The sequence below is a fragment of the Gorilla gorilla genome, chromosome 6 (genome assembly GCF_029281585.2).
Source record: "Gorilla gorilla gorilla isolate KB3781 chromosome 6, NHGRI_mGorGor1-v2.1_pri, whole genome shotgun sequence".
NCBI classification, from domain to species: Eukaryota; Metazoa; Chordata; class Mammalia; order Primates; family Hominidae; genus Gorilla; species Gorilla gorilla.
Window position 1 is genome coordinate 111,508,211 of NC_073230.2, and position 22,681 is coordinate 111,530,891.

At 39.9% G+C, this 22,681-nt stretch overlaps 2 protein-coding genes across 9 annotated transcripts in view; one reads left to right on the forward strand and one right to left on the reverse strand.

Annotated features, from left to right (window-relative positions):
* GSAP (gamma-secretase activating protein) overlaps positions 1 to 3,687 on the forward strand; it is a 146,754-nt gene extending 143,067 nt beyond the window's left edge. Inside the window, exon 31 of one of the 2 annotated variants that reach the window (XM_063708684.1) lies at positions 2,975 to 3,073. In XM_063708684.1, coding sequence (XP_063564754.1) covers positions 2,975 to 3,056 — 82 coding nt within the window. In that variant the 3' untranslated portion in view covers positions 3,057 to 3,073. Of the gene's footprint in view, positions 1 to 2,974 lie in introns of both variants that reach the window. The other variant, XM_063708683.1, reaches the window with a different exon arrangement.
* CCDC146 (coiled-coil domain containing 146) overlaps positions 1 to 22,681 on the reverse strand; it is a 172,122-nt gene that overhangs the window by 21,083 nt on the left and 128,358 nt on the right. For 5 of the 7 annotated variants that reach the window (XM_031012923.3, XM_055392521.2, XM_019030754.4 and 2 more), the window contains 6 exons: positions 19,143 to 19,200; positions 17,204 to 17,380; positions 14,641 to 14,714; positions 13,481 to 13,708; positions 11,739 to 11,925; positions 290 to 385 (listed from right to left, as the gene is read on the reverse strand). In XM_031012923.3, coding sequence (XP_030868783.2) covers positions 290 to 385; positions 11,739 to 11,925; positions 13,481 to 13,708; positions 14,641 to 14,714; positions 17,204 to 17,380; positions 19,143 to 19,200 — 820 coding nt within the window. The remainder of the gene's footprint in view (positions 1 to 289; positions 386 to 11,738; positions 11,926 to 13,480; positions 13,709 to 14,640; positions 14,715 to 17,203; positions 17,381 to 19,142; positions 19,201 to 22,681) is intronic. The other 2 variants (XM_055392522.2, XM_055392519.2) reach the window with 1 other exon arrangement.

Sequence of the window (22,681 nt, forward strand, 5' to 3'; positions counted from 1 at the left end):
TTAGACATTGGTGAAATAAAACATCTGTGGTTTACTTTTAATGTAATCAACAGCCCATAATTTAAAAATCTCATTCCTTTGAATACTTTTTGCGGTTCAAACATATTCTTTTTTCTCAAATTTAGTGTAGGATTGGAGTGGACTTTGAGATGAAGAAATATGCCCACATTAAGCAGGATCATACTCTTTGATGACTCTCTTATTGATAAGGTTTTGTGGAGCACAGTTAAAAGCACAACTTTGTATGAACCCTTCTTAGATAGAAGCTTAAATGAGTGTTGATATTAACCTGTTGGGCCAAATTCCTCTTAGCTACTTCAACTTCCTTGTGAAGCTCTCGCCTTCTCTCAGATAATGTAGAATCATCTTTGGGGATAGCTTCGATCTGGAAATCAAAATTTAAAAACATGCATTTATGTAAGAAATAAATCTTTGGGAGGCTGAGGCAGAGAACTGCTTGAACCCGGGAGGCAGAAGTTGCAGTGAGCTGAGATCGTGCCACTGCACTCCAGCCTGGGTGACAGAGTGAGACTCTGTCTGAAAATAAATAAATAAATAAATAAATAAAATTCACTGCCGTGTAGTCAGCCTCATCACACACTTTTTGAAAATGCTGAGCAAATCACGAATCTCAATCTTATAAGAACTTCCCTTTATGCCAAATATTCTTTATAAGCCATGGCAAATTAAAATATGAAGACCTGCCAAAAATCTATAATTTGCCAGCTGCAAATGTTTATTATTTCAAAATAAATCTTACTAATAGTTAACATTTATTGAACATAAACTAAGTGTCCAGCAAGGTTCTAAATGCCTGTATATACGATCTTATTTCATCATTACAATACCCCTCATGAGGTGGGGAATATTTTCTCCAATTGTACAGATGAAGAGAATGAGGCACAAACATATTTAAGCAACTTGCCTCAATGGTGCAGGTGTAAACCCAGGGAGGTAGACTTGGAACCCATGATCTGCCTAACTCATGACCCAGCACTTTGGAGACATGAATATACTATGACTATTCAAATTAGTCATTATAACATGTGAGTACATTTATGAAATCGTATAGGATAAAGAAAAATATGTAATTTATTAATAATAGTGGGGATAATTTACTACTTATATATAGTCATTTGATTAGTAGCTGGAAATTTCTTACACAAAAGAAAAGCTTCAACTTTTTGGTTGATACCTAAAATTTCACCATTACATTTCTGTTGTAACGGCTTGCACTTTTCTCCCGTGTTGACGTACTTTAGGGAGAAGGCAAATCTCACTCTTTAAGTCTTTGTTGCCCTATTAGGAATGAGCTTGTCAGATTCTTTGTGATGAAGACGAGAGTAGAGAGGAGGACATGTGGCAGCTGATGGGGAAAGGGTACCATTCAAGGCCACAGGGAGGGTCATCTTGGGGTGCTTCCAGCCTACCTGACTTAGAGCAAGTTTAGAGTTGGCTATTTACACCAAAAGCACATGACTCCAATCTGATGTGGTTCAGTTCCTACTATGACAGCACACACTTGTAGGCCCCAAGGTTGAATAATGGCCAAAATTTAGACCCAAGAAAGGAATATCACACTGTCTAGTGATTTGAAGGTTACTTAACAGGATCTTTTTGAGGATCATGCTGCTATGTTAAAGTCACTAAAGTGTGTCTTTGGATGCCCCATCATCCATGAATCAGGGTATCTTCAGTAGCACCTTCTGTACCCTCAGGTGTCCATGTCCTGCTTTTCCATTGGGTCTCCTACCCTGGAGCACTAGCTCTTGAGATGCACACACTGGACTTAGGAAAACGAGATGTGGTCTTGTGAAATATGTCTGACAATATATAGAATGTTGTGGGCTTAACAAACATAAAATTGCTATAGCAGATCAGAAAAGGGAGAACTCAGTATAGAACTGAATAATTGGGAAAGCCTTCCTGGAAGATGTGAATATTCATCAAGAAAGAGTTGATTTCTCCTTTAGGAAAGTCAAGTTAAGACCTCCTGGATAGAGGAACTCCAGCAAACATCCTGGGACCCTGTCTGATTCTCTGTTACAGGTGTGCCTGGAGTGGGCTGTCCTCATGCTCAGCTCCCGGGTGTAGGCAGATCTAAACGTGAATAACAGGGACCAGGAACCCTTATGAGGTTTTGACAGAAAATATGATGAGAACACACTCACTAGCTACTATGTCAACTAAAGGCTCTCGACAGATTTTTCTGGCTTGAGGTCTAGACACTTTGGTTATTTCCAATATTTTGAAACACAAACAATACTGCAATAAATTGTATTCATTTTTGAACTCTGGCTACTGCTTCTCTGATACCATTTTAAATTCTCCGTAAAGCCCAGCTCTCTAGTTTCAGGCAGGAATTAGGTAGGCTTGGCTTGTGGAAGAGGTGACATGATAAGCCATTGGTAGCAGAGCCTCCTGGTTGCCTAGCCAATAGCTACCCTCCACCTTGATCTTAGCAACTCTATTAGTCAGGGTTCTTTGTATCTCCATATATATCTCCTATTAGTGTGTATATATATATATATAATAAAAAGGGGAGTTTATTAAGTATTAACTCACAGGATCACAGGGTCCCACAATAGGCCATCTGCAAGCTGAGGAGGAAGGAAAGCCAGTCTGAGTCCCAAAACTGAAGAAACTTGGAGTCCGATGTTCGAGAGCAGGAAGGGTCCAGCACGGGAGAAAGATGTAGTCTGGGAGGCTAGGCCGGTCTCTCATTCACATTTTTCTGCCTGTTTATAGTCTAGCCACACCGGCAGTTGATTAGATTGTGCCCACCCAGATTAAGGGTGGGTCTGCTTTCCCCAGCCCACTGACTCAAAGGTTAATCTCCTTTGGCAACACCTTCACAGACACACCCAGGATCAATACTTTGTATCCTTCAATCCAGTCAAATTGACATTTAGTATTAACCATGACAGCAACACAATGCTGTTTTGTTTTTTGTTTTTTTTTTTTTTTTTTCCAGAGCTGCAATGTATCCAGGAGTCCTCACACTTCTTTGCAGCTGGGGGTGCCCATATGAGCTAAGACAAGCCAATGAAATGTAAGTGGAAGTCTGTGAGGAGGGGTCCTGGGAAAGTGGCTGTTTTCCTGTTAAAAGGAGCTGGCCAAGCCAGCAATCATTTATGTCTTTTGCTCGTTGCCCTTCCTCCTCCTTTTGCCAGTTTATGCTTAAAGGTAGAATAGCCATTTTCTGACCATGGAGAAACAATGTACACACTAAGCTTGACTGAAACGGGAGCTAAAAGGATCCTAGACTTTTCATTATGTGAAATAACCTGTTGTGCCTACCTGTGCTCTTTTTATTAAGTGAGTAAAACAACTCCCTATTTAGCAAAATCATTATAGTTGAGTTTCTATTACTCATTGAGGCCAAATTGCAAACCTAACCTAATAGGTGTTTCTCTTGAAAGGAAACCTTCCCAAGGTAATCTGGAAAATAGGCTGGAGTTAGACTGAAGTCTCCATTAATGTGGGAGGAAAATAACTATCAAGTATCAAAGTTCTAATTACATGGTCTGGAGTTACTTGAGATATTTTCCATTTCTTTTGAGCCCCAAACTGCATATATCAGGTTTTGTAAGCTTATGATATTTCTTTTAGTTTTTATAGTGTAGCATTTTACATTTAAAAATGTATTTATTGTGATTGTGACCAAACAACAGAAATGTGTAAAGTAAAAAAAAAAAAAAAAATCTGCTTCCTACCTCTGCTGCTTCAAGTACTACTCCCCAGGAGTCACTATTAATAGTTTTGGTGTCTGTTCTTCCAGGCATTTTCAGTGCATGAATAATCATCGGTTACTTTCATAAAAGTTAAGAAATTAGACATTATTTGTTGCTGTAAATATCCCAATTATTTGATATCAGTGAACCTCAGTTTAACACTCTGATATTTTTCTAAAGCATTCCAACCTTTCATGAGGCTTGTACCTTGAGTTTCTGGGAGAGTCTCTATGTACAAGTCAAATGCCATAGGAGAATCAAACAACTGTCTCTGGGGGGAAATACATTCTGAAGAATAGCTAGAGCTCTTCATGTTTACCTTTTATCTCTTTTAGTTTTGGATTGCATGCAAGTCTGAAAAAATGTTCACTTGGGCTGGGAGTGCCTGGCCTGACCCACTCCTGTTTTCAAGTACTGCCAGCTGTGGGCAGTGGCTGGGCTAATTATAAATCACAGGGTCAAAGAGGAAGTTAGTCTCTCACTGAAACTGTACTAGAACAAAAACAGATTTTTCTTAAAACCAACAAAGGAAAAGGATTCTAATACACTTTAATTTCTGTTAGTTTTATATTCTGTGGGTGCTTAGTTTTATATTCTATGGGTGCTTAGTTTTATATTCAATGGGTGCTATTTTGTGGACTTAATAGCTAGTAGTGTCATAATATAAATAGCTTTTATAATATTTGTTAAAATCTGAACAACTTGTGTGCATTCCACTGCAAACTCCTCTTCGGTCAAAGGCCATGCCTCACATATTTTGTGTCCAGTCGGATCAAACTACAGTGACAAGCCTCGCCATCACAGACAGCTTCCAATTAGATTTATAGCAGCCCATGCTTAAATATAAGCAGACAGCCAAGAATTACCATATATTGGAGGAAAGTTTCTAAAAAGAAAGAGACAAAAACAAAAAAAGAAAAATACAGAAAAAACACAGAGAAAAAGTCTTATTTAGGAAAAGAAGAAGAAAAAGAAACTATCATTAATAGCCTCAATGAGATAAGAGATTAAAGATACTATGAAAAAGAAACAGAGAACAAAGAGAGCACAAGGAAATATAAAGTATGATAGCATAATGAAAGAGTAGAAGGGTTGAAAGGAAAACTTGAGGAAATTTCTCTTTTAGCAAGTCAAATGACAAAAAAGAATGGAAAATAAAAGAAAAAAGAAAATTAGAGGACTGTTTTAGAAGGTCCAACATCTGCGTAAAAGGAATCCAAGACAGAATAGAGAAAATCAAATGGACAAAATTAAATAATCCAAGACAAAGTATCAGAACTTTGGAAGGACATATGTTTCCATAGACAGAGAACCCATTCAGTGCCCTACACAATGGATACAATGGGAACATCATTGTAAAATGTAAAAATTCTGGAGGCAAGTAAGAGATCCTACAAATTCCCAGCATGGAAAAAAAAAATGGCTTCAAATAAAGGATCGATATTTAGAATGACATCAAATCTTCTTCATAGTGAAGCTAGAAGATAGTTAATCTAATGCCTTTTTCCTGAGGGAAAATGATTTCCAACCTAAAATTCCATATCCAATTAAAGCACTAATTGTCTGTATGGCTAGTGTGAGGGTAAAATATTTTTTAGCATGCAAGGTCTTCTGACATACAATTTCCAACACACAAAGTCTTAAACAATTACTTTTTCACTAACATTTTTCTCATGAAGCTACTGGAAGGCATGTCCCCTCCTCCAAAAGGGGGTAAGCTAAGAGAATAAAATAGATGAGACCCATGAAATAGAGTCGGAAGAGAGGTGAAGGGCATCAGCAAGATGATGGAGTAAGGCTCCTAGAATGAGAGCAGTGCAGTAAGCACAAAGAGAAATGGACTACTTTGGAACAAGTCAGAAGGCTGAGAAAGAAAAAGGCAGCCCCTGATATCCAGGAGCAGAACTGGTACTCATAGGTAGGCCTTGGTATTCCCCTGTTGAACATAAACAACTGCCCAGAACATCAACTTCAGACAAAGCCCCTCTGTAATCATGATGGATCAGGACACAAACAAGGCCACTCCATAATTGTATTTGAACATAGACAAAAACATGAACATTGTCCAAGCCACAAAATACCATAAATTCCCCTTGTATAGCTTTGTTTAACAATCACAGTTTTGGTCTCCATCTAATCTTTTCTTTTTCTAGATAAAATTTAAGATATTCTACCACAGAATTACTCTCATTTCCTGAGAACATCCAAATTCAGGGCAAAGTCCCATTTCTTTAAACCGTTCCTCAAGTCACATGACACAAATCCTGTAAATCCTTTCTAATACCCTCTATTGAGACTCCCTACAATTCTCCATGGCGTGTGTTCTCCCTTGCTGCAATATGTAATAAACTCAGCTCATTCAACTGCTGATGTATTCCTGTTAGTCTTTGGCTAGAGGTCATTGATGAGGCTTAGAAGAGATTTCTTCAAGAAGAGTAAATGAATAGGCCATCAAATGTGTTTTAATATACTGAGAGGAGATTTATATAATTGGAGAAGAATTTGGGATTGAACTGACAAGCACACCGAAAACTATAAAAGTGTAAAAACAGGATGTTTATAAATTCCTGGGAACACAAAATTTTGTAAGGAAGGGTAATTATATAATATCACATGGCTCAGGCACGAATAGCCTTTATATGTTCATAATAATAACAAATTCTGAACTAATCAAAATTATGACATGAGAATACCGTGTATACAGAGGGACAAGAAATGTATTTGTGATGAACAGGGGTCTAAAGAGGGCTGAATCCTCATCTTTTATAGTGATTAAAAAAAAAAAAGATCAAGTCTACAACTGAAAACTCAAGTAGCAGCATCATAAGCATGTTACCTGGGGTATGAAGATATACCAAAAGAACTGGCTGAAGAAACAGCGCTTGATTACGAAGATGACTTGATTAGGAATGGGAAATACATGGACAATCTTTCTATGCCTGGGGCAGACATCACCAATCAACTACAGAGCTTCTATCTGACAAGTCAGCACTGGGCCTCAAAATCCTTTGCAATATTGGGCCGGGCGTGGTGGCTCACGCCTGTAATCCCAGCACTTTGGGAGGCCGAGGCAGGTGGATCACCTGAGGTCAGGAGTTTGAGACTAGCCTGGCCAACATGGTGAAACCCCATCTCTACTAAAAATATAAAAACTAGCCGGGCTTGGTGGTGGGTGCATGTAATCCCAGCTACTCAGGAGGCTGAGGGCAAGAGAATTGCTTGAACCGAGGAGACAGAGGTTGCAGTGAACCAACACGGTGCCACTGTACTCCAGCCTCAGCAACAGAGTGAGACTCTGTCTCAAAAAAAAAAAAAAAATTCCTTTGCATTATCATCACTACAGGGAGCTACCCCCAAATGGAGGGAGCTGGCATTTGAGATGAAACCTGTTTGCTTTTATAGTATGATCTTTAAGATTCCTCTTGGTTCCTTCATTCTGTGATTATGTGAATTAAGGATCCATTGAATGTCTTGAGCAGGTGAGTGACACATGAATGTGTCACTTAAGAATATAAATTTATGCTTTCGGCTAAGATGGAGGAAAAATTGGACATGAAAGGAAGTGGACCTATGGAGAACAGCTGGTGTACAGCTGCAGTCATTTAGGTAATGCAGAGTGGGTACTGAGAGGCATTTCCGGGGTTTATCAGTAGGGCCTGATGATGTCATCTTCTCCATATGAATAAAATAGCCATATTCACAGTCTCATTCTGACTATACCATTTACTTTATACCCTTTCAAAGAGTTCATATGTATAAAGGAAAGAAGGCAATATTTACTGAGTATCTTCTCGGTACCACACACTTTCCCATTTGCAGTCACTCATTTTTTGCAATAATCCCAATTCAAAGGTTTGGAAACAAGTAACATAGGTAGGAATTCAATGGATCTAGAATCTGAACCTAACTGTGCCTGACTCAAAGGTGAAGCTCTTCTCAGTATAGTATGTTGTTATCATTGCCTTCAACACTGAAATGAGTCATGAAGAGAGAAAAATGCAGAACCACTTTTAAATCAGAGCAAAGGGAGATGAAATTGCTAGAAAACTATAATTAAAGAAAAATTACAGTATATAGAAAGTGTCATATTCACTTGGTAAGAGGATTTTGTCATTGTCACAATCTTGGACATGATCTTATGTTTAGAAAGCGAATAACTTTACAGACTCATGATATTCTAACCCCTACAACATGATGGTGTCAGAGCAAAATCCTAGGAATCATGGTTTTCTTTCTTTTCAGTGCCAAGTGGAAGTCAATAAGAGCCATGTTTAAATGCAGAGGTATACCGTCATGTGTGAAATTACATGACAGTATGATGTCTTTGCTTAAGTAATTCATTCCACTTTGTCATGCCAACGCACATGGTCATTAAAAGCTCTGATGGTTTTGACTAACCCCAGCAAAGTCTTTCTGCTTATGGCAGGCAAATCTTCCACCTGCCCAAGTCTCAACTTGGCAAATGTCTCAGGAAGGCAAAAGGCCACCTGTTTCTGCTCACCAGGAAGTGATGATGCCTTTGTGGAATTTACTTCCTACTTGCATATGTCTCTTAAAAATATATGATTTTTAGTTTATTGATTTCTTTCTGGCTGGTATAGCAGAAACGATGGTCCATCACAACGTTTTCTATTTTAACTAGAAGTGGAAGTAGTAGGATTACATTGTGTATTAGGTTTATGTGTCCCTTCTATGGTACTTAATCTAGATTTTCTGGTAGAAGTGAACCTAAGTCTGTTTTTTTTGTGTGTAGTCTTTTAGAACCAATCTTGTGATTTTTACCAATGTATAACCCTTCTTGAGCTAAGAAGTATTAATTTATGAGACAAATTATTGCTTCTATTTAGGTTACCTTACTCTTCAATATTAAGAATGCTTTGATGATTCAGCATTAGAAGCATATTGAATGGATTAACTTTACTTACTACCATAACTACCAAAATTGGTTATTAAAGGTAATTATACATTTTATCCCATTGTTTAAAGAAATCTTACTGAACAGTTATTTGATCAATAAACAGGAATTGTTTTATTAGTACAAGCAACACTTGCTGGTTTTAAGAGTCTTACTCATTACACTGAGGTTTCCGTCAGTACTTTGAATGGACATTATACCTGCGGTCTACTATAAATCTTACTATGACTGAGGAGGGGTGGCCACAGGGTCTGTGTTTGCCCAAAGTTCCAATTTAACATCCTAACCTGCTGTGCTTTGGGCTAAGATGGAGTAGCTTATAGTAAACCAATGCTTCCAACAAGAATAACTTAGAAAGTTGGAGTGAAAATATGTTTGAGGGCATAAGAGTTGCAAAGGTTAGTAGAGTTAAAATCATCAAAGGTATTAGCACTGTCTTGGAAGTAGTAAAAATACAAATAATTTATATTTGACTCTAGTAAGTCAAAGATGACTGTTGTAATCTTCAGGGTAACCACCCAAAGAATAGAAATGGAATGTAAAACTAACTGATGCATATCTAAAACAAGGATAGCAGAACTATATGAAACGTTGATTAATCCCAAGGAAGGAAATGTGGGAAAGAAAATGGAACATGAAACGGATGGGACACAGAGAAAGCAAAAGTAATATCACAGAATAAGGACAAATATATCCACAATTACATTAAGTATTAATTTTTAGACTAAATACAAGAATTTAAAAAGGCAGAACTTATCAGACTAGATTTTGAAAAGTATGTGCTGTGTATATGAGACACACCAAAATGAGGACACAGAAAGAGTGACGGTGAATAGGGCTGGGTGCGGTGGCTCGCACCTGTAATCCCAGCACTTTGGGGAGGCCGAGGCAGATGGATCACTTGAGGTCAGGAGTTTGAGACCAGCCTGGCCAACATAGTGAAAGCCTGTCTCTACTAAAAATACAAAAATTAGCTGTGTATGGTGGCACATGCCTGTAATCCCAGCTTCTTGGGAGGCTGAAGTACGAGAATTGCTTAAACCCGGGAGGTCGAGATTGCAGTGAGCTGAGATGGTGCCTGCACTTCAGCCTGGGCAGCAAAGCAAGACTGTCTCCAAAAAGAAAAAGAAAAAAAAAATCAAAGTAAATAATACCATGCAGAATCTAACACGCCAAAAGATAGTGTAACTGATGTTATTATTCTAAAATCAGACAAAATAATATTTTAAGGCAAAAAGTACTACTAGAGTTAGAGATTTCAGAGTGATACAAATAAATCTACCTGTTGGAATTGCAATAAAATGATTAAATAAGAAGTATATATATCATAAATGTACTATATATAACAGTTATATAAAATAGTTATTTGTGAAAACACATATATGGTAGAACATACATGTTTTATTGGTTTTGCAAAAGACTATAAAAGTACATTTTGCCTCACTGAGATAGAAAACTTCCTTTTTTTTGTTTGAGATGGAGTCTGGCTCTGTTGCCCAGGCTGGAGTGCAGTGGCACGACCTCAGCTCACTGCAACCTCCACCTCCCGGGTTCAAGCGATTCTCCTGCCTCAGCCTCCCAAGTAGCTGGGATCATGGGTGTGCGCCACCACACCCGACCAATTTTTGTATTTTTAGTAGAGACAGGGTTTCACCATGTTGGCCAGGCTGGTCTTGAACTTCTGACCTCAGGTGATCTGCCCACCTCGGCCTCCCAAAGTGCTGGGATTACAGGCGGCAGCCACTGCGCCCGACCAGAGAACTTCTTGAAAAGATTCTAAGTGCCATCTGACAGCAAGACGAAGTCCAAGTCCTAGTTGTTCGTAACACTTATAACCCTAACCGATTTTTTCACACATGTTGCTTAAGGTTGGTCTTTCAGTCAGGACAGGCTAAGTTATGCCACAGAAATAAACAAACCCCAAATATCATGGCTTCGAACTACCAAAGCTGTTTCCTACAAAGCCGGTGGGCAATCAAGAGGACTCTGAGACTGCTGTTGGCTCAGCATTCCCGGCTGCTCCCATTTTACAGCACCTCCATGGTGTCATGCACTTCCACAATTACCACAGGAGAGGGAAAAACAGCTAGAGGGTCTCACATTGGCAATTAGATGTTATAGGCTGGAAGTGACATGTGTCACTTTTGTCTACAATCCTCTGGCCAGAAAGAGTTATATGACCCTGCTCAACTGCAAAGGGTGCAAGGAAGTATAAACTTTCTATGTGCCCAGGAGGAGAGGAGAACTAGGCATAGGTTAGGATCAGAGTTGTCTACCACAGCTGGAAACTCCTGTTCAAATTTCTTAGGTCGTGACCCTCCATAAGGTTCTGGAGCATGACAGTCCTGAAGAGAATGGGGAAGGTTTCTATACACCTAGCTGCTTCATCTCAGAGGTTGACCCCTTTTTCGCTCAAGGAAGGCTCTAGCACAGGGCTGCAGCCCTCTCAAGGATCCTCTGCCCTTTCAGTGGCACTTGGTCATTTACCACAGGGAGTGCCCTCTGAGAGAAAAGAGAGCCAGGGGCAACCGGACCCCTCACTTGGGAACACAGAGGCAGGTAACAGTTGTCTTGAGCATCTTCTGACTGGAGTACACCTCTGACCCTGCACAGAATTAGCCAGGCAGCCTGATATTGGGTTCTGGATTGCCCTTGGCTAGTCGGAAGTGCAGGCTGCTGATCATCTATATCTACGTAATTTGATCTAGTCCTTCACTGTTATAGTCTGCCATGACACCATGCCGGATCTGACTCTTTCAACTGGTGAAAATAATGATCCACTTGGCCCCATTCTGCAGTGAACCCTCTAGCTCTTCTAGAACTGGATAGTCCAGTCATTTCCCCAGGTCAGGCTGATGGATGACTGATCCAAACAAGACATTTCTCTAATCTTGGGTTAGCAAAATGAGATTACGAAACATTATAGGACTATAGATTTCATAATAGACTTGACGCATTTGAAAATTACCTTTTCTCTGTTACTTGTATTTTCTTCTTCTCTACTGGCAGCAAAAACAACTTCCTAAAATATTTTTACTTCAAAAGTTAGCACCAAGCTTAAAAATCAGATGGTAGTTTACAGCCCTCACCTCTAATAGAAGCCTTTGATGCAGTGCTTGAGTTTGCCTAAGTGCATCCCAGGACACTTTCAAGAGCAGTTCCATCTTTCTTAAATTTCGAAAATCTCGTTCTTTCTCTCTTTGGTTACGAGAAAGTTCATCATGGTAGTTCTGCTTGTCAATGAGACTGTTGCGTAAATTGAGATCCAAGATCCCTCTGTTCCAGGTAAAGGAAGAAGATGAAAATGATTTTGTTATCAGCTGTCCTAAATGTTTTTCAAAACTTATCAAGACAGCATGCTGAATATTGGCTCCCAATCTCTTCTGGCAAAGACCTAAAAACAGAACTACCGTTTGACCCAGCAATCCTATTACTGGGTATATACTCAAAGGAATATAAACTGTTATATCCTAAAGACACATGCACACATTTGCTCATCACAGTGCTATTCACAATAGCAAAGACATAGAACCAACCTAAATGCCCATCAATGGTAGACCAGATAAAGAAAATGTGGTACATATGCCACAGACTATTATGCAGCCATAAAAAAGAATGAGATCATATCCTTTGCAGGAACGTGGATGGAGCTGGAGGTCATTATCCTTAGCAAACCAATGCAGGGACAGAAAACCAAATATCACATGTTCTCACTTATAAGTGGGAGCAAAATGATGAGGATACATGGGCACATAGAGAAGAACAACACACACTGGAGCCTTTTGGAGGGTAGAGGATGGGAGAAGGGAGAGAACCAGGAAAAATAATAGGTACTAGGCTTAATACTTGGATAACAAAATAATCTGTACAACAACCCCCCATGACACAAGTTTACCTATAACAAACCTGTATGTGTAACCTTGAACTTAAAAGTTTAATAAAAGACAGCATGCTCAGTATATACACACGACTATTCTCATGTTGGAATCATAAATTGTAAATAATGCCAAAGGCAACTAGGTTTGTGAGTTGGTATCATTTAGAACTGCAGTCTTATAACCCCCACCCCCCAGAAAAATAACAGACTGGCAGAGATAGAAGTCTCCAGTTTCCTTGAAATTTTACTTAAAAGCAGGACATAGGCTGGGCGCGGTGGCTCATGCCTGTAATCCCAGCACTTTGGGAGGCCAAAGCGGGTGGATCACGAGGTCAAGAGATCGAGACCACCTGGCCAACATGGTGAAACCCTGTCTCTAATGAGAAGAAAAAAAAAATTAGCCGGGCGTGGTGGTGCGCACCTGTAGTCCCAACTACTCGGGAGGCTGAGGCAGGATAATCACTTGAACCCGGGAGGCAGAGGTTGCAGTGAGCCAAGATCGTGCCACTGCACTCCAGCCTGGTGACAGAGCAAGACTCCATCTCAAAAAACAAACAAAAAAGCAGGACATAAAACTCTCCTAGGGAATTACACCACGAAATTGCTTCTGTTAGAAAAAAGTCAAGATGGCCTAAGAAGTATCATTCATTTGTTGGCAAAATCCCTGAACATAACATACTCCAGTGGTAAATTTTCCAAAGGCACATTCAGAAACTTACAACATACAACAGATTATATCCTGAAAATCTGGTAACAGAAAATTGAGAAAATTTGAGTAAAGTATCAAAAAATACTTCAAAGTGCTTTATTTGATAATATATTAAGGGTAAAAGTTGATTTAAAATTATTTTAAAATATTTATTAACTCAACACCAAAGTGAGATTTTGAATTCTCAAATATAAGTTGAAGAAAAATTTAGATGACAGAACGTAACATACATAAATATAACTAACCTTTCAGTTAATGAAGTTGCTTCATTCTCTCTGGCTAATTCCAATAGCTTGACCAATTGGTTATGTTCTCGTTCTTTGATTTCAAGTAAGGCTCGTTTGCCTTCAACTTCCTTTATTACATTTTCCTTCTCTTCCACTATAGCACTAACCTTGTTTTCAACTTTCTTTAGGGAGTCATTTAGCGTTTTGACTTCTTGTTCCAAGACAATTTTTTTCTTTTCCATTTCTCTGTAGGGGATACACACACACACACACACACACACACACACACACACACACACACACACATTTGCCTTATTTTGAGGCTATGCTGGCTTTACCTATTCTTGCTTTCTAACCAGGCAGCAGAAGAGATAGTCATAAATTCAATGATCTCAGCAGTGGGTAAAGACCACAGATGGGTGGGACTTGGAGGATATCTCCACTGAGTGCCACGGAAGGCAGGAGTTTGCCCAGCCTCCCTACTTTCTCTGCAGATCCCAATTTGCTACCATCTCCTGTGATTCAACCCTCGTCCTGACCAGCCTCCCGGAACTGACCTGAGTTTCTCAACTTTGATGTTGGTGAGCTTAGTTTTTAGAACAGTTACTAGTGCCTGCCTAATTTTTCCCCTTAAGATTAGTCACCGGAGTAATTATATTACTTTTCCAGAATTTTTGTATCTTCACTTAAAATCCTTATCTTTTTTGGTTCCTTAAACACTGAGAATTTCCTCAATGACCTCTGCCTCCCAATCTACTCTGAATATCTGAGGGGTGTTATACACATGAATGGGTGGCAAAGTGGGGAGTTACTATTATTTGGGCTTTGGGCTGCTGCCTGGCTGATATACTTCTAGACTATGAAATTCTAACCAGTTCGCATAATTTATCCCATGCACCGCTCTGTTAAAGTCAATTGAACTTCTCCATAAAAATATGATTTATAAATTGGCAACAGAATCTTGACCCATAATTAAGCCATAAATATTATGAATGATAGTAATTTGGTACATTACTTTCTTTTAAAGAACTTGATATAAACAACCTAGACAGGGCCCAAAGCAGAAATTTCTAAAATTATCATAGTAATTTAATGTGTCCAGTGGTTAGTACTCTTGTTCTAGTGTGCACACATAACTTGGACTGGCAGGGATTCAAAGTAAAAATATTAAATCATACACTTTTTTGCGTGTTATTTTTTCTATCTCTTTTCCAATTTGTACTGGAATGGTTTGATGGTGGGCCACTTCATCCTAGTAAAGAAACAAAATCATGTTAAATTATGCGGTCTTCGGCTACAAGCAATTAAGACAAGAAAATTAAATATGAGAGAGAAAGGAACTACAATATGTAGATACTTACCATCTGCCCTGTGTGCTTTAATTATCCCATTTAATACTCACGGTGACCTTGTAAGAGAGCTATATTTGTTATCATTTTGAAGAGGAGGTAACTGAGTGTAGCAAATACTGTTGGTCCTCTGCCCACATTCCCTTTGTGGAGGTACAGATGCTCCTCCACATACAATGGAGTTACGTCCCAATAAACCCACTGTAAGTTGAAACTATCTTAAGTTGAAAATGCATTTAATACACCTAACCTACTGAAATCATAGCTTAGCCTAGCCTACATTCTCAGGACACTTTTATTAATCTACAGTTCACCTAACACAAAGCTTATTATATAATAAAGTGTTGAGTGCCACACAGTAAATAAACATAACATATTGAATACTGTACAATAAATGTAATTTATTCAATACTGAAAATGAAAAATGGAATGGTTGCATGGGTACTTGAAGCATGGTGTCTACTAAATGCATACTGCTTTCACACCACTGTAAAGTAGAAAAATCATAAGCTGAACCATCATAAGCCAGGGCCTGTCTGCCCACCCATCCCTCAAATGTGGCAGGGGTGACTGCTAATGGATCATGCTTAATCTCCTCTCCATCAGATTGTCACTGGCTGAGCAGAGCTGCCTTGTCAGGGAATGGGAGCCAGGGGGTGGAGGGAGGAAGGGAGCAAGCTGCGACCAATGACTAACTGATGTGGTGATCTAACAGACACCCACCATCCCCACCTCTGGGTGCAACAGCCTCTGTGATGCAACTCATGACTTCTTGAGTTCTCCATGGGATCAGGCTGAGACTAGAGTTCTCCTGAAGCAGCTGTATTCTGGCCCAGCTTCTTCCCCAGCTCTATCCTGCTTCCCTCCGTCTCCTATAGGATTCTCCTTAGAGTTCTCCCTCCATTAGTAGTTGTCTTAGGGTCTGTTTCTGGGGAGCCCTGCCTAAGACTCATGCTACAAGAAGTTAAATAAGTTTCCCGAAGTCACACAGCTAGTAAGTGGCAAGGCCAAGCTCAGAAGCTAAGTTTGTCTAACACCGCACCTCCTACTATGCTCTGTGGATTCATGGGAGGTTCAGTTGAAGTCTCAAGAGTCTTACGTACTCAGCAAGGGTTATAGAAAAGCCCCTTCCTGCCCGAGGTTGTCATTGGACTTTGGAGCCAGGGGTAACACACATGCAGGGAGGTTGAATCCGTCACTGCAGTGTGGTGGGCGAGACATTTCTCTGTGGGATCTTGCTCAGTCCTGGGGCAGATCAAATTTTGTGGGGCTGAAACTTGTACAATCTGGGGGGCCCTTGTTAACAGAAAGAGTAAACAATTACAAATGCTAACTTAGGTGCAGCATCTTGGAAGAGGTTCATGCAAGTGAGGGGCCTGAAGCTTAAGCTTCACTGGGTTCCTGTTAAATCCATCTCTGCTAGGGTCCTATGTTCTGGACAGTAGCTGGGCACATCTTGGCTGACTGCTCTCGGACTGTTATAGAAAAATAGGTCAAAGTATATCACCATTATACCCTAAGCCAATGAGTTTCAGATGTTGTTTTTAAAACAACTCTAGGTTATTAAAACTGTTTTGAGAGCCATTTATACATTTTTCAAAGTAAAATGAATTTTAATTCATTATCTCCTAAAACATAAATACAGGCCTCTCATCCCTTTTCTACTGAGAGGAAGTGGAATGCACTCCGACAAGGATAAAGTAATACAAACATATGTGAGAGGTTAGGACATTTGGTTGTTTTTGTATGTGTGTAGGTGTGTGTGTGTGTGTGTGCGTTTTGTTGTTGTTGTTGTTTTTGAGAGGGAGTCTCACTCTGTCACCCAGGCTAGAGTGCAGTGGCGTGATCTCAGCTCACTGCAATCTCCACCTCCCGGGTTCAAGAAATTCTCCTGCCTCAGCCTCCCGAGTAGCTGGGATTAGAGGCATCCACCATCACACACCGGCTAATTTTTGTATTTTTAGTAGAGACAGCGTTTCACCATGTTGGCCAGGCTGGTCTCGAACTCCTAACCTCAGGTGATCCACCGCCTTGGCCTCACAAAGTGCTGGGATTACAGGTGTGAGCCACTGTGCCTGGCCATGGTTGTTCTTCAAGGAAACAACTGTGTTTGTGACACTTGTTTCTAATGTCCAGAAATGTGTGGTGAGGTCAGGAGAGACCTTTTCTGCAGGGTGAGGGCTCCAAATTAGAGTGATACTCCCAAACACCCTAAGGTCTTTTGTGAATTCCCAGAGCCTAGATTTAGTTTGATAGGATCAAACGCAATGCAGACATTTCAGTTTGTGAGACAATACCCCTCTTTATCCAACCTGCTGGTTACTCTTGATACCCACACACTTTTATATCCATGCAAGGCACAATGTTTAAATATCAACGGTAAGTAGCACACCTTTAGGACGACCTGATGTCCCAACAATTCTTCTAGTTCCTTCTGCTCTTTTAGTAATTGCTTTTGTTTAGATGCCAAATCTTCTCGTAAATTTTTAATTTCTAATTTCTTCTGCATTATTTCTTTACGTAATTCTTCAGTGCTTTCTCTCAATATTTTCATCTTCTTCTCCATTTCCTTTAAAAGTCGTGAAGATGATTAGGTTATATAGTCTGAGCAAACATTTATCTACCTAAAAACTGAACTAAAACTAATTTCACTCACCATTTTGATTATATTTGTTTTGAAGTTCATGAATGATTTCTCACAAGGTTAAATGATTTCTCATAGAGCTAAATGCAACTTATGATTTCTGACATCTTTAACAAAGGCATGATAATGATACTACATGTATAATTAAACACAACATTTGAATTCTTTTATTAGTGCTCTTTTCTATCCTCCATTTAAAAACGTTTCATTTTATGTGTTAATTTTTATTTCATACCAAGAAGCATGAAAAAAAAATGTACAGTCTGTTTTCTAGTAGCTTTGTGATCTGACAAAATCAGATGCAAATAATCTGTGAATATCTGACTTATGGTTAACCTGAGTCACATGGGAACTAAAGATAAAGGTGTTCATATTTGGATACCCAACACTTTGCACTCCTTCATCCCCCACTTTCTTATTGATATTACTTCTCTAGCTCATGCACATTCTCCCCAAATACCATCTACCCCAGAATCATCAAAGATCTTTGTCTCATGTCTGATTACCTGGGGAGGGTTTGACTTATGGGAGAGAAGGCTTCTTACACTCAGAAGGTCTACACGTTACTCTTACTAATGACTAAGTGCTGGGTCTATTTAGCCTGCCCTGGGCTTTCTGCATGGCTCCCTCCTCCCACCACTGCTGGGTGAGAGCATCATTGGTGATCCTAGGATCTGAATGAAAATTCAAAATGTTTTTCCCATAAAATCTGTATTGTAAATGATGGTTTGGCATACTTATTTGAATTAATAGTATTTTACTCTATGCTAAAGAGGTTTTTTTGTGAGCTGGCCTTGGAATTAAACCACCACCAACACACTTTTGGATTATCAGAAGGTGGAAGGAGTGCAAAGTATGGTGATCATTCTATTTACATTCTATAATAGATTGTAAAAAGTGGCCACAAATTCCTCCTATCTGCAGGGTATGCATGTCCCTTTGCATTGTCTTGATCATTCTTCCCATTAAGAGGTAGGGCCAACTTGATTCTAGACTTGCCCATGTTATAACACTTGCATTGGCCAATGGGGTATTACCAAAAATGATTTTAGCAGAGGCCCAAAAAGGTCTTACATATTGGAGTTTGCTCTTTATTGAGGCTGGAAACCCTTCCACCATCATGTGACCAACTAGTGACATGTGACCTTAGACCAAGTAGCCTACCAAATGGCTGGTATATGAATGGAGCTATCCTAGATTACCCAGCCCCAATTCGGCCAGCTCAGACCAGAAGAATTTGGAACTGTAAAAAAATGAAATGGTTGTTGTTTTAAGCCACTAAGTTCTGGGATGATTTGCTAGGCAGGAATAGATAAGTGATACATTTTCTTTGTAAAAATTTATTGTAATAACTTGAGATGTTCAGAGAGCTATGAGGGTAATAGCTATAGCAAAATAATATTTTTAGTGTCAACCACAGAATCTTTTTTTCTTCTGGAAACAAAGCAGATATTGTCCAACTAAATACAGCCTAAATTAGATGCCAAGTTGCTAAAGTCTATAATAGGCATCACTTATATTTACTCCAGAAGTTATGTAGCTAGTCTTTTCAGCATCATTCATAGTTAAGACTTTAGAATCTTTAAAATGTTTCAGGCTATGGTGGTTGTGATAAACGTTAATATTTATAAAAAGGGATGATTGAATCCAGCTGTATTTAAGAAACTCTATATCATCTAAGACTTACTCCTGGCTTTGGTATCTTCTCAAATTCTTTTACTATGATGATTTTTTCTTCCTTTAAGCTGCAAAAAAAAAAAATAATCAAGTTTGAAAAAGTACAAAGAAATAAGCTCTTTCTGTAATAACAACTTTCTATCTTCTCATCGCAGAATGTCATTCTCATGCTTGTCTGCCAGGCAACCTGGTGTCCATTCTTTATGACGCCTTTCCTGAATCACAGGTGCATTGGGGTGCTTCCTCCTCCCCAGGACTCCCACCACAACTTTGTGAACATACACCCACTTAGAGGAGTTATCTCAGCACATTATAAATGTCGGGGACCACGGGCCTCGGGACACAGGGTCCTTCCCAGCAGGCTCTGGGCTTTTTCTCCTTTACGTTACTTGGAATGGGCGGGTGCCTGCCTGGATTCCTGCTACAGCCTCCCAATCGATCTCCTACTTTGCCTGCATCCACCTTTGCCCATTAAAGTCAATTCTCCACCCATACCACAGTGATTTTTTAACATGTAAATAAGATCACCTCACTTCCCTGCTTGATAAATTCCCATCACACCTGGACCAAAATTTGAACTCCTTTCCCAAACCTACATGGCCCTGCCTCATCAGCCTCTCTAGTCTCACAGCCTGCCACTCTCTGTCACCAGTCACACTGGCTTTCTTGCCAAGCTTGATTCTACCTCAGGGCCTTTGCCCTATCTGATCCCTCCAGCTGGTATGCTCTCGCCACAGATCTTTGCATAGCTCACTTCTTGCTTCATGCAGACCTGTACCGATATCGCCTTCTCATAGAGGTGCCTGGCCATCTATCTAAAACAGTACCAATAGTCCTCAAAACTCTTTCCTTGTTTTGCTTTACTTTTCTATACAGTATTCATCATGACCTGACATTATATTACACATCTCCCCACTAGAGAACCTAGCTCCCAGTTTACCATTGCATCATCATCTTAAAAAGTACCTGCATATAGTTGCCATCCAGTAAAAATTAATATGAATAAATGGAACTGAAATTAGTTTTGTTCCCGTCTTCACTATTTAAAATAATGTGTGTGCTGAATGAGATAGGGGCATACATATGGAAATAGATCGTCACTCAGAATGACCTATTGCACCACATTCTTCTACATCCAGATTGCAGAAAACCCTCACAGAAATCACAGAAGAGTCCACAGTTGTTCAAAGGTGTGAAGAAGGGTTATTCGAAGAGCTCGGTTTCAGTTTTGTGTGACAATTGCATTCCTGAGGTATAACGAATGCTAGAGCCAGAGGAAACTTGACAGAGATCCAGATGTGATAGGGACATGGATACATAAGAGACTGAATGGATATTTCAGGTGAAGGGCAGATTTAGACCAGGAGCCAACTCTAAGTGGTTATTAGGTATGGGTATTTGAGGACAATTATTTTTACTTTTGTTTCCACTACAAGCTATTAAAATTGTGGCATGAACTCATAAGCAGTCCAGGTGGGCACACCTTGTCTACACTTCTATCCTGTCATTGGCTAAGTTTATAAGGATCTGCCTTTGGCCCTTGTGACAGACACATTGCCATTGTTTGCTGCACCATTTTCCCTTCCTGGACACACAGGGGGACTATATTTCACAGTCTCCCTTGCATTTGGATTGGGGCCATTGGACTAATTTGCCCAAGGAAGGTGAGTGGAAGTAAGTAACAAATGTCTTCCCCAGCCATGTTGAACTTGGAAGGCACGTGCTCCAGCTGGCAAAGCTAAGGATAGAGGTGGCTGCATGACTTGCACTGGACTGTGCTATGAGTGAGAAACAAAATTCCATTGAGTTCTTCTGCTGAGATTTTAAGATTTGTTCTTATTGCATAGTCTAGCTGAAGCCTAACTTCTCCTTTTCTTATTCTGTATACCGTTTCCACAGTGCCAGTTACAGTGATGTGTTAAACATCCTTATTTCCAGTTCAGAATTTCCCCGGAGCTCCAAATTTTTATGTTTAATTTCTTACTGGGCAATTCCAGTTGTGTATATCAAAGGCCCCTCAAATTAAAACTCATTATCTTCCCATCTGAAACCTACTGTTTTTCTATTCCTTCTTTTGGTAATGGCATTTCAATTCACTTAATTTTCAAAATTATAAACATGAGCGTCATTCTTGAAGCCCGTTTCTTGCTTCTTTCAAGATTTTTTCTTCATTTTTAATTTTCAAGTTTTACTGTGATGCATTTGGAACATATTTCTTTGAGTTTACCCTGTTTGGGGCTCTTTGAGCTTTTTGAATCTGTGGGCTTTTCTTTCACCAAACATGGAGAGTTTTCAGCCATTCCTTCCAATTTTTTTCATAATCATATACCTTCTCTTCTCTTACTGCAACTCCAGTGACATAAATTAGATATTGTGTTATTGTCTCATGGATGCCTATAGATCTGTTTTTGTTTGTTTGTTTGTTTGTTTGTTTTTGAGATGGAGTCTCGCTCTATTCCCCAGGCTGGAGTGCAGTGCCATGATCTCGGCTCACTGCAACCTCTACCTTGTGGGTTCCAGCAATTCTCCTGCCTCAGCCTCCCAGATAGCTGGGACCATAGGCACGTGCCACCACGTCCAGCTAATATTTGTATTTTCAGTAAAGACGGGGTTTCACCATGTTAGCCAGCCTCGTTTTGAACTCCTGACCTCAGGTGATCTGCCTGCCTCGGCCTCCCAAAGTGCTGGGATTACAGGTGTGAGCCACTGCGCCCGGCCATGGATCTGTTCATTTTTATTCAAAATTTTTTTCTCTCTGTTCAGATTGGACAATTTTTATCTTCAAATTTACTGACATCTGTGTGAGAGAAAGAGCACAAGAGCGAGTGAGCAAAAGAGACTTTTTAATTCTCTTGAGAATCACAGCTCCAAAGGTTCCCTTCCCCCAGAATTTTGGCTCCTGTGGGCTCCCATTACATATGACCTCTGCTACTGAGACCTAATCACAACACTGTAGAATGCTCCCCTCCCTCCACACCTTACCACCATGTTCCTGAAGTCCTATTTAAAGCAATTCCTTTTACCCAGTACATCGTGTCTGGCTATCAAGAAAAAAACTGGAAGGGACACTGAAAGGCAAAAAACACAGTCTGAAGAGACAGAGCAACCATCAGAATCAGATATGGCAGGGATGTGTGAATTATCAGGAATTTAAAACAACTATGACTAATAGGCTAAGAACGCTAACAGATAAACTCAATCCTGAAATGGGCAGTTTAAGTAGAGAGAAGGAAATTCTAAGAAATAATAAAAAAGAAATACTCAGCCAGGCGTGGTGGTTCATGCCTGTAATCCCAGCACTTTGGGAGGCTGAGGCGGGCAGATAACTTGATGTCAGGAGTTCAAGACCAGCCTGGCCAATATGGTGAAATCCCATCTCTACAAAAAATACAAAAATTAGCTGGGCGTATTGGCGGCCACCTGTAATCCCAGCTACTCAGGAGGCTGAAGCAGGAGATTGTCTTGAACCTGGGAGGCAGAGGTTGCAGTGAGCCGAGATTGTGCCACTGTACTCCAGCCTGGACAGAGTGAGACTCTGTCTCAAAAACA